Source organism: Chelonia mydas, chromosome 5 (assembly GCF_015237465.2).
Source record: "Chelonia mydas isolate rCheMyd1 chromosome 5, rCheMyd1.pri.v2, whole genome shotgun sequence".
Taxonomy (NCBI): domain Eukaryota; kingdom Metazoa; phylum Chordata; order Testudines; family Cheloniidae; genus Chelonia; species Chelonia mydas.
In genome coordinates, this window is record NC_051245.2 from 19,688,940 (window position 1) to 19,701,731 (window position 12,792).

The window sequence follows — 12,792 nt, forward strand, 5'->3', positions numbered from 1 at the left end:
ACCATGATTTCAACAATTTCCATCCCACCATCAACCTCAGCCTGGACCAGTCCACACAAGAGATCCACTTCCTGGACACTACAGTGCTAATAAGCGATGGTCACATAAACACCACCCTATACTGGAAACCTACCGACTGCTATACTTAGCTACATGCCTCCAGCTTTCATCCAGACCACACCACACGATCCATTGTCTACAGCCAAGTTCTACAATACAACCGCATTTGCTCCAACCCCTCAGACAGGGACAAACACCTACAAGATCTCTATCAAGCGTTCTTACAACTACAGTACCCACCTGCTGAAGTGAAGAAACAGATTGACAGAGCCAGAAGAGTACCCAGAAGTTACCTACTGCAGGACAGGCTCAACAAAGAAAATAACAGAATGCCACTAGCCATCACCTTCAGCCCCCAACTAAAACCTCTCCAATGCATCATCAAGGATCTACAGCCTATCCTGAAAGACGACCTATCACTCTCACAGATCTTGGGAGACAGGCCAGTCCTTGCTTACAGACAGCCCCCCCAACTTGAAGCAAATACTCACCAGCAACCACACACGACACAACAGAACCACTACTCCAGGAACCTATCCTTGCAACAAAGCCCATTGCCAACTGTGCCCACATATCTATTCAGGGGACACCATCATAGGGGCTAATCACATCAGCCACACTATCATAAATCTCCCCACTGTATTTTCCACTGAATGCAGCTGATGAAGTGAGCTGTAGCTCACGAAAGCTTGTGCTCAAATAAATTTGTTAGTCTCTAAGGTGCCACAAGTACTCCTTTTCTTTTTGTTCTAAATAAGTAAGTAAAAGATGGATAATACTCAAAATTACAGCTTTGAATTCAATTGGAAGCATTTAAGAGGATGAGAATGAGTTTTAAATAACAGAACAAACAACAGTGTATAAAAGTGATAGATATGATGTAGAAAATTATATATTCTAAGCTGTTACAGACATAGAAAGGAAATAAATCAAAATACATATGCGGTGTTCATCTGTGGAAAGTTATCTCATTAAACCTACCACTGTAGAGAATCAGTAATACGCACATCTTCAGATGGACAGTTAGCCTGGATGACCTGATTCATCCCATTGTTGCTGGTGTGGGGGAAATATTACAGTAACAGATATTTTTCCCTGATGGGGAAAGAAGAGGTGGTTTCTGAACTGCAGTGAAAAATATGAAATGTACTAGAAGGGGGGAAGAAAAGCACATCATTAGGTCTTATGAAATATAATTGGAGCAATAAGAGGACAGGGCATTAAGGGGAAAATGTCTGTGTGGAACCAGATTCATCCAACTTAGCAGATGAATGTAGCAAATTGTGCAAGGTTTTTTCGTCTTTGACAGTCTGTGAACTTCTCTTCAAGGAAGATCTTTCTTCATATCTGATGATGTAGCCAAGTTTTGTTGTTGTGTTCTTTTCTCTCAATACACGATATCAGGTAGAAGCAGGAGGAAGTCCTGCAGCTGTGCCTTCTATTTATCATTGCTTCACAGTCTGAAGTAGAAAATAACATCATCTATTGGGTTATGTTGATCATTTCACATACTGTTCAGTGTAAGGATGTGAATTATGCTTTTGTGTACCAGCAAAGCTTTCCTTACTAAGACGGAGACAAAGTTTGTACTGCCCTGGCCTCCATCTGTGTTTCCAGTAGGGAAAGGAGCAGTTTTAAATCATACTGTGAGGGGGTACAAATGAGCTCCATGTGAGGGGGTTGCTGCAAGGAGGTAGTGAATAAGCACAGTTGTCTGGCTACTATGCTCATGGCTTTTCCTGGCAACTTCCACTCACTTTTGTGGTTGTGCTGGCCTCTGGCCACCCTGGCATAGGAGAGGTCATGGCTTCTTGTTTTGCTTCAATCCTTCATGATCATTTCAGTGCCCGGGCTGTCACCCACAGTTTAAATCCTGGTGTAACAGGGGTTACGTAAGACATTAATAAGCTTCTCAAACATCATTAACTGAACTGATACATATAATATTCCTGCTACCAAAAGTGTTTCCACAGTAGGATGTGGTTTAATATGAAAAGCACTTATATTTCTATTAATTGAGATTATTGAGTTTAGGAGAAATAGGCTCGTTTTTTTTTACTTAAGATAAGTTATCAAAGCATCTTATCTAGAACTGGAGCATGATTTTTTTTAAAAAAAATACCCAGGTTGCAAGCAATTTTTTAGTGATCTTATTGTAGGTATGTAATTGTCCAGATTGGAATTTGGCAAGGATACCATAACATTTCCATTTTTGCAAAATGACAAAAACCTTTAATTATCACCATGATGGGTTGGATCACAGAAACCCCCTGGGGGTTGCCACCTGATGTGCCAAGGCTACTTCTGCTCCTGCTTTCCTGCCCTGTCAGCTTAGGACTTCAGTGCCCTGCCTGGTTTGAGCCAGACCCGCTAGCCTGCTGCAAACCCAGACCCAGTCTGAACCACGTCCCCTAACAGCTATAGGCTTAATTGAAAGCAACTTATGAAGTGTTCCTGTCCTTGACACTCAGATGCCCAATGGGGTCCAAACCCCATACAAATCCATTTTACCCTATATAAATCGTATACAGGGTAAACTCATAAACTGTTCGCCCTCTATAACACTGATAGAGAGATATGCACAGCTGTTTGCGCCTCCCCCCCAGGTATTAATACATACTCTGGGTTAATTAATAAGTAAAAAGTTATTTTATTAAATACAGAAAGTAGGATTTAAGTGGTTCCAAGTAGTAATAGACAGAACAAAGTGAATTACCAAGCAAAATAAAACGCGCAAGTCTAGTCTAGTACAGTAATAAAACTGAATACAGGTAAAATCTCACCCTTAGAGATGTTTCAATAAGTTTCTTTCACAGACTGGACGCTGTCCTAGTCTGGGCACAATCCTTTCCCCTGGTGCAGCCCTTGTTCTGGCTCAGGTGGTAGCTAGGGGATTTCTCATGATGGCTCCCCTCTTTGTCTGTTCCACCCACTTATATATCTTTTGCATAAGGCAGGAATCCTTTGTCCCTCTCTGGGTTCCCGCCCCTCCTTCTCAATGGAAAAGCACCAGGTTAAAGATGGATTCCAGTTCAGGGTGACATGATCACATGTCACTGGAAGACTTCATTACCCACTTGCCAGCACACATGTGTATACAGGAAGACTTACAAGTAAAACAGAGCCATCTGCAGTCAATTGTCCTGGTTGATGGGAGCCATCAAGATTCCAAACCACCATTAAAGGCCCACACTTTGCATAACTACAATAGGACCTCAGAGTTTATTTCATATTTCTAGTTTGATACAAGAGTGATACAGTTATACAAATAGGATGACCACACTCAGTAGATTATAAACTTTGTAATGATACCTTACAAGAGACCTTTTGCATGAAGCGTATTCCAGTTACATTATATTCACACTCATTAGCATATTTTTATAAAATCATATAGAGTGCAACCTCACAATCACTCGTAGTCCCAACTTACTAGTCAATGGCTATTAGCCAGGATGGGCAGGGATGCAAAACCATGCTCTGTGAAGTGTCCCTAGCTTCCATTTAGCAGAAGCTGGGAATGGGTGACAGGATGGATCACTTGATGAATACCTGTTCTGTTCATTCCCTCTGGAGCACCTGGCATTGGGCACTGTCAAAAGACAGGAAGAAAGTGGCTAAAAGATCAGTCATCTACCAGATCATATACCAGTCAACCATTTCTGTCGTAAACAATATCCTACTGTGCAAATATCCCAGCACCCATTGTTCCAATATTCCAAGTTCAGTACAGGAGTAACTGGGTGAAATTTAATGTCCTCTGAGATCAGCTTGAATGTATCGCTAGGAAGGTACTGAGGAAAAGAACTGGAAACATTTTTTCCTATAAAATGGGACTCCTTGTAATATCAAATCTGAAAAGGACTTCAAAGAACATCTTAAATGTCTTTAAAAAAAATGAAATGTACTATTGGTCCTAATAAATATTTCAGAGTTCCAGTTTTGAAGTCACTTTTAATTTAGTCCCACACTGTGGTTAAAGACTTTTACCTTTGTACTTTGACAGGCTGCTGGTACGTTATTCTCTTCTGAGGAGAAGTCATGACATAAAGGGCATATTCAGTTATGTTTTTTATATTCTTTAAAAAACATTGGCTTTAAAAACTTCAAATATAAAGACATTTGATACTTGTATAGCAGCATCTCACTATGGTACTGGCCCAGAAAGAATGCAAGTACCAGCAACTTTCTAGAGAAGGCATAGTGGCCAACATATTCAAAAATGGATGGCTAAAGCTAGAGATGTAGATAAAGTGACATGATATTTTTTTTCAAAAGCTCCGAGTACCCAGCATCTCCTATTGAACCACCTTGAAATATAGTTTTGCACTGAGGGTGTGCCTGTGGACACGCCTATATGCACATATATAAAATTACATCCTGTTTAATGAAAGTAAAAATTGCAAACACAAGTGCTCAAAAGTTAGGAAATGCCAGAATTAAAGTTGCTTGGGAAACATTAATTCAGACTAGGGTGACCCGGTGTCCCGATTTTATAGGGACAGTCCGAATATTTGGGACTTTTTCTTTTATAGGCTCCTATTAGCCCCCCACCCCATCCCAATTTTTCACACTTGCTGTCTGGTCAGCCTAATTCAGACCCTCATGAGACACTAGATTGTAACCCAAGAGAGCTGGGTTCTATTCCCAGCTCTGCCAGACTTCCTATGTGATGTTGGGCAAGACTGTATCATCATGCATACTCACAAGGGGCTGAATTAGTGTTGCTCAAGCAACCTAGATTCTGGCACTTATTAACTTTTGAGCACTTAGCTTTGTTTTTTAAGATGAATGTGCCAAATCTGTGTACACAGCTGTATTATCAAGTAATAATTAGATACTACTGATCTCCAGAGCTGGGAGTACAACCTAACAATCCAGGCATCCAACATTCCACTGAGATCTAGCAAATATATGTGTAAGCCACTGGCCAGCATGTGTTGTGCTTCCTTCTAGTGGCTAGCCTACACAGAGGATAACACACTATTCCTGCTATTAGTACTCCTTTTATCTCAAGTGCTGTGGATTGAAAGGTCCTGGGTTCAAAACCTGTTGAGGGGCTCCTAAAATCTATTGGGAACCCCTCCACCCCTGTGGGCAGGGGCAGCCCACAGAATGAGAACCTGTGTCTTATTCATACATTCACAGCTGCACTGCTTTTTAGAATGAATGAGACTTGTTTCTAATATAGTAGACTCAGACATAGATTGCCAGAATGGACCTAGTGCACTCTCTGTTATCCGATCTGCAAAATTTTGTGGAACACTTGCCTGCTTCCCAAGTTAGTGTTGAGGACTTGTCAGTAATAAATTCAGTGAAATGCACAGAATTATTAATACTGGTAAGTGGAGTTGCTGAGCTTAGAACTTCTGGTTTCCTTGCTTCCAGGCCAGTACTACTGCCCATAAAATAGTGAGATGGTGGTGGCTACTGGTGCTGCTGTGCCCCGTCTGGAGCCAGAGCTTTATGAGGCTGTGGAGCATGCTCAGTGTAGATGGAATGATCAGAGACTTTAGCATCAAGCCTCTGAAAAGGTCTACTGCGCATGTGCAAATGGCAGTTTTCAGAGTTTTTTATAATTTAGCACTGGGGCGAAGGAGAGATTATCAGCCTGTCATATTTCAAGTTCCTGCCTCAAAGCATGAAAGCACTACAGCTCTTAACAGAATTTTTCATCAATTTCTTTGAACAGTAGCAGAAGTTTGTTCATTTGTTTTTTTTCACTAACCTCTTTCTCAGAAATGGCTGAGATGTTTTTGCTTAAACTAAAAAATCTAGTCTGAGAGAAAGCATGGAAAACTTAAGCCACAACAAATAAAGTCTGACAAAGTTCTAAGTAACTGGAAACAGGCTGGTTATGGAAAGTGTTAGGCAACTGTAAGTGTTGCTACTGACTTTGCCTATGATAAAAATCAAGTGTAGCGTTTGTGATTTTTACATCCTATAATTGCAAGGAAATTTAGGAAAATCCCACCACATTAGGAATATTAGTCACAAAAGTCATTGGGTTACTGTTGCGATACCACTGCCAAGTGTGTTGACTAATGGCTTCATGGTTTTCTATACTCCCTCATCTTTCTATAGCCGTTTGTTGTCTCTTGTTTTATACTTAGATTGTAAGTTCGTTGGAGGAAGGGACCGTGTTCTTGTGCGGCTCCTCACACACTGGGGTCCTGCTACATGGCTAGGGCTCCTAGGCATGTTAGTAATATAAATAATAACGGGTCATCTTAGGCATTACAGAAAATACTGCAGAATAGGTGACTACTTAACATATGCTTTTTACATTTTTGAATTGCCTGTACTAAAATAATGCATTTCATTATTCACCTTCCATTTCAAGGTGCACTGGATCGTTGTGTGATGGGGATAACAGCAGTCGAGATCTTGAATGCTTGTGATGAGGCAGTTCCAGCTGCAGTAGATTCCCTGAGCCACCCAGCCGTCAATCTAAAACAGGCTATGACTAGACGTAGCCTTGCTGCTCTAAAAAATATGGCCCATCAGAAACTACAGACTCTTGCTACGAACCTTCTGGCTTCTGAAGCATCTGACAAAGTAAGTTGTTTGTTTGTTTTTAATGCAATAGCTGGAATGTATTTGTTTTGTTTGCCATAACTGAACCTATGTAGAAAATCTTAATCACTTTAATCTCAAAGAGCCCGATCCAACAGCTTTTAAAGTTAATGGAAAATCTCTCACTGAATTCAGTTGGCCTTAGGTCAGGCCCAAAAACAGATGTCCTTTGAGGCTATTAAAATGAATTGAAGTTGATTAGAACTTTCTGTAGCTTCTAACATAAAGGGTATTTATCCAGAGTTAAATATAAACCAAAATAAAGATGAAAAAATACGCATTGTTTTAAAATTTGAAATAAATTAATTAAAATGACATCTGTTTATGGGACTCCAAACTCGAATCTTTTTATACTTCATTAGAAGAAGTATTTGAGTGCCTCTTATAGTTTAGAGATTCATTCTAATATACATTGATTAACTGTCCTTCTATCTGCAGCTGCTTAAGTGACAGGTTAAAATATGTTTCTCTAAAACAATATGAGTAAATTCCACTACTTTTAAAAGTGCGCTATGAGTTACACTTTGGTAGGATTGTTATATATAAAGTACGAAGCAGATGCTTAACGTACTTGTTATATAGTTTAGAAAACGGTTTATTTTTCAGTTTATGTGTTTGAGGTTTAAAATATTGACCGCACTGAAACCTGTCAATTTGTACATTTTAACTATTCTATGTAGTACCTGTATTTTATAATTAATAACTTTCATTTTCCCTTGAATATTGCAACTGAGTGACAGGATTTTCATATGCTAATTTTTTTCCCTGCCTGCCATATTGGCATTTTGAGATTTATGAAATTTCTTTGTAAGGTAACTAGCGTAATTTATATTTATAACAAAGATTGAACCTTAGTTTTATTCTTTTTATTAAAGACTTTGCAGTGCACAGTAGATGTCAACACTGTAACTGGTTTGTAAATATCAGAATGTCTGTTAAGATGTATTAACAGTTGAGTACACCAAGAATCGACTTGATAGAAATGCAGTCTATTTTTAATCTAGTACGTATTTAAATTCAGAACTATTTCCCAATCCCATCTGAAAAGAGAGCAGGCAGGGAAGAGATATATTATGACTAAAATTTTGAAAAATAAGTTTTACTGTGCCATTTATGAAACACTTCTTGTAAGTGGTCATGGCTCATTATGTGATTTTTTTTTTTTTTTACAGTCTTGTTTATCTCAGTTTTAATAGCACATTTTATAGTGCAATTAGTGATAAAAGCCCCTGATGTGAAACTAGTATTTATGTATAGCTTGTGAACATATTCGGTCCTGCAGCAATGATAATTGTTGCCCAGTCTACAAGGAAAACAATTATAGAAGGGGGTTGGGGGGAGAAGGAGTCTAAGAAACTAAAGGCTGCTGGGGGATAATCACTTTATGAAAAATGTATGCTGACAGAATCATTGGGGATTCCTCTTGCCACTCTCCACTCATTAGGGATTTCTTTCACCACTCTTCTGTGTAGAGATTGCGGGTCTCTTTGAGAGAAATCTTAGCAAAGAGACACCTTCCTGATGACTTCAGCTTCCTGACTATGGCAAGAGAGGTTCAGAAAAATAACTGAAAAATTGAAGTGGAGGGTTGCATAATATATTTTTTTTCTGTTGGGATATGTGCACATAGTGTGGCGAATGTTTTACCTTCAGTGTTTTTGTTAGCAAACTTAAATCCAGAATATTTAATGTCATGGGTGGGGTAATTGACTACTGTGATGCGTTTGATGATGACTATGTATCTTTGAAAATTCAGAGCACCAAAATCCAGTGTGCTTTTGATTTATACAGTTTGCTATTTTTTTACTTCAGAATACAGTATTTGAATGATTGTAATTGTCTTAAGCTTGTGGTGCTCACATAGACTGTACTTCGAAAAATCAGTCACATTTTCTTTGTGCAATACAGGAGAACACATACACATCAGGCATGCTCTGGCTTTCAACACGGACTTTATTGAACCGGAGGGGGGAGGGGGAAACTTTAGTGGTACAGTGTTTTTTAATTTCAAAACAGTTTTAACTCCCTTTGGAAGTCTGAGTACGCATACAGCGCTGATAGTTTTAAGAGAAATTTAGAGTGCTGTGGTAAAAGTATGGAGCTCTGCGAATGTTAAACTTCCTCTCAGTTTGATTTAATAAACACAAGTAACAATTGGTTTCAACAGAAATAATAGTAGAACATAAAATGAAATGGCATATCTAAATTGTAGCATTAGATACAGTAAGATCATTTAGGGCCCAAGATTTCGTCTGATGTCAAACTATTAGAGTGCCATTCAATTTTTTAAAAATGTAGATGCTATCTTTATAGATTTTGACTGGAAAACACATGAATGCCTACAGTTTATGGTAGGACGCAAGTCTAGTTTTATATAGCAGATTTTCAAACTCCTGTATCTTGGGGTGGAGGTACATGTTTATATAGACACAGACACACACAAACGTGCACACACACAGATGTTCTGATTTTTCAGGTGAGTGTTTCCTGGTATCCCTCTACATCTTTACTCCATTGTCCTCAATTAAGCTTATCATATGACCTTGAAAATTGAGAATGCCCCTCCCAACATCCAGCGTCTTTCCTGGGATCCTGGATGGTCCTAATTCTAAACCTAATGGTCCAAAAAAATACCCCCTCTCCCCTCCCGCTTTTTTTTTTTTAGTAACCACTTACAGACCTGATCTCCTGAAGAAGCCACTGACTACATGAGCCAGTGAAATTGATCATGAGTCTGCTGAATGCATGTTCTCTTAAAAGCTCCTCTTACCGCCTCCCTGGCTTGTGACAAGTAAGTAAGGGGAGCAGGGAGGTAGCAACAAGACCTCCCAGTGAGACTGTGGGGCCAAAACTCCTCTACAGAGTCCAAGCGGTGCTACAAGTGATCTACAGGCAACTCTGCTGCACGCCCATTTTGTCCACAAGTGCTGACCTGGCCTCAGTTGGTGGATACACTTCCCCTCACGAACTGTGACAGGGTACAGGGAGTGTAAAAGGAACCAGTTAGTTGACCTTGCTTAATTTTTCCTTTTATATCATGCAGCATCCAGCCTTACTGGATAACACTGGCTCTTAGTGTGAGTTATCCCTTTCTCTAGAGGTGTTTAACCTGTTCAGCCTGTGGGCTGAATATATTATTTCAGAAAGGTCAAGGGGCTATATAATCAGTAGTTTAACTATTTAGTAGGCTTACGTAAAGCCAGCTGAGCTCCTAATTTTGCTCTTTCTGGGCCTCCCACAGCCTGGCAGGGAAGAAAGCAATGAAGCGGCTAGAGCTATTCTCTCCATCCTCCCCTGTGATAGAGCTCATGCTCAAATAAATTGGTTAGTCTCTAAGGTGCCACAAGTACTCCTTTTCTTTTTGTGATAGAGCAGGCTGCGAATGGGGGCAGTACTGAGCAACTGCAGCAGGGATGGGACAGTGGCTGTTTGGATTGATGCTGGCTTACATCAGAGCTGTTCCTGGTGCTGCAGGGGAAGCATTGGCAGAGAGTTGGGGAGGTGGAGCCCCGTATCTCCTTCCTTTAGTGATAGGACTGTTTCAAATGCTTCAGTTGAAAAATTTCAGGGTGGAGCTCAAGGAACATATTTTCAATTATTATCAAATATGCATTTTCTTCTTAACTTAGTTACCCTCATTAGACATATTTTAGAGCCTTTAGGGCCATGAGATAGTCACTACTGCCCTAATTCAAGCATGCACTGCTCTAATAATCCATCAGTTCCACCGGAACTAGCTTACTGGGGTCAGGTTTTGGGATTTTATTAAACTAATGCTACTATTTAGATATGCCATTTCATTTTGTTCTTCTATGATTTCTGTTGAAACCAATTGTTACTTGTGTTTATTAAATCAAAGGCTAGTTCCTAGCCTCCTGTCACCTCTTAGTCCATTGTCATCCTCTGGCAGACCCCTGTTGAGTTTAAATGTTCTGTCTGCTTGGAGTTTCCCAGTTGCTCAGTGTTCCCATTGTCTTTCTGGATCCTCCATTGATACGAGTCAGTTTCAGCCAGAACTTTACCAATCCACTCATACCATCCCAGATGGTAACATAAATACCTCATGTCTACCATTCTTCCCTCAGAGCATCTATTTGCTTCCACTCAAGTAAGTCGCTACCATGCATATCATTCATAAAAATATTGCAGAAAATTCCCATTTCATGACAGCTTGCACAATGGTAGTGGATTTCCTTTTCTTGTCTCTTAATAATTTTAAATGTTTTAAAAAAGTTTTAATATCCTTTTCAATAGCTTTCAGTTATCACAAGTCCCACCATGATTTTTATTCTTTTTTCTTTAGACTTAACAAGCACAAAGGTATTCAATGAAGATACTGTTTACTTTCCCTCCCAGATAGGTAATAAAGATGCTTAATAATACCAAGCCAACACTGATCCCTCTGCTACTCCTCTAGATATTGATCCCCAATTTGATATTGGTATTTATCCCTATTTGTTTATGGTTTACCATGCTCTTTTCCAAGTTGATTTGAATTTTTTTTAAATAATAAGATTTTGTGAAATAATACGAAATCCAGATTATTAATACTAAGATCCAAATATATTGTATCAGCTGTGTCCCTTTCAATAATTGGTAATGTTGAAGCTGGGCCAGGGCCTACCGTCCGATCGTTGTCCAATATAAAGAAGTCTTACCCTGTGTGTGTGTGTGTGTGTGTGTGTATGCATGCTAAAGTTGCAGCATTGATCCATATTTTTTCATGTCAGTTGTAGTAGTTTGACTTGCCTGAAAAATTCCTCCATTATGATGTGTCTGAAGTTTGATTTTATAATGGTGCATTGTGGGAAACCAGGAAATAATATTGTTAAAATATATATATGAGGCTTACAGAAGAAGAGTGAGGGCTGAATAATCTCATTGCTGAAGCTAATTAGGGAGAAAGATTTTAAAGAAGTCTAACACAAGAACACGTTAATGGATTTGCTTTGTCTACAAATACAGGTAATTGACAGAGTAAATATTTAAAACATTTTAACAACTCTTTTTTCTGTGTTTACATATGTTCAGTAAATAAAACTATAGTTACTCATTAAAATCATTTCATTAACCGTTAGTAAGGCACAAGTTGATCAATTGCATGCATTTGTGTATGCATTTAGAAACACAAAATTTATAGGTTATGTAAATATTACCCAGATAGTATAATAATGGGCTGTTTATCAATGTGAGTAATAAATAAATGCGTGTAATGACAACCATGCTAACTGCAGCTTTCAGTGAATATTAGAGTGAAGTTTAAGTAAATTGTACAGATTAGAGTGAAGTTTAAGTAAATTGTACAGATGTTACATTATCAGTGCTGCAGGATGAGTTTATACATTAGTCTAGTTTATGGAGCCTCACCCCCAAAGGAGGAACTTTAGGGGTAAAGCCTGAAGAGAAGGCTTGGGCTGGACTTGTTTCATGTGCATTTGTTTGTTAATGGAGTCAAACACAGGAAGGGAATAAGCTTTGCCCCTACAAAGGGCTTATGAATTTGTCATAGAATGGATGGGAAAGTCACCTGCTCGAATTATCTTCTATAATGAAGAAAATTAAAATTTAACAGAGGCTAAATTCTGATGGGGGCAAATTGGAAAATCCTTGAAATTGCATATTAAAGGAAAGCATATCTGCTTCTGTTTTTGCTTAATATGTTCTTTAATTATTGCTGATAGCTCATAGGTGAGCACTAATAATAATTAAATTCTCATACCTAACAGTAACCTGTCAAATTGGAGTATCAGGTAATTAAATTAGCCTACTTTAAGTTTTTAAGTGAATCTTCAGAAATGATTTGATTCTGAAATTAATGCTTACTAGTGTTTTAGTAGTGACAACAATAGGACAGCAGAGGGCATCAGAGATCCATTCCCATTTTAGAGCCATGTTTTTTTCTTTTTTTACATATTCTATGTTCAAAATCATTTCATTAATATTTATAAAGTATATCCTTTAGCATACCATGTTGCATTTGACAAATACTAACCATATGTTTAAGCTTATGTATGTGATTGTTCCTATTGAACTCAAATGTGTCTGTTGGCATGCTTGTAGGATTGGATTCTTAAATATTACAGCTGCACAAGTATGAATTCAAAACTGTGCTCTAGATGAGTCCATTTGTAATTAACAAATTTTCCAAATCTAATTAAG

The 12,792-nt window shown here is 38.6% G+C and overlaps 1 protein-coding gene across 6 annotated transcripts in view; it reads left to right on the forward strand.

The window, feature by feature from the left end:
• The window catches only part of WDR7 (WD repeat domain 7), a 346,125-nt gene that overhangs the window by 70,170 nt on the left and 263,163 nt on the right, over window positions 1–12,792 (forward strand). For all 6 annotated transcript variants that reach the window (XM_007055311.4, XM_043547548.1, XM_043547547.1 and 3 more), the window contains one exon: window positions 6,401–6,615. In XM_007055311.4, coding sequence (XP_007055373.2) covers window positions 6,401–6,615 — 215 coding nt within the window. The remainder of the gene's footprint in view (window positions 1–6,400; window positions 6,616–12,792) is intronic.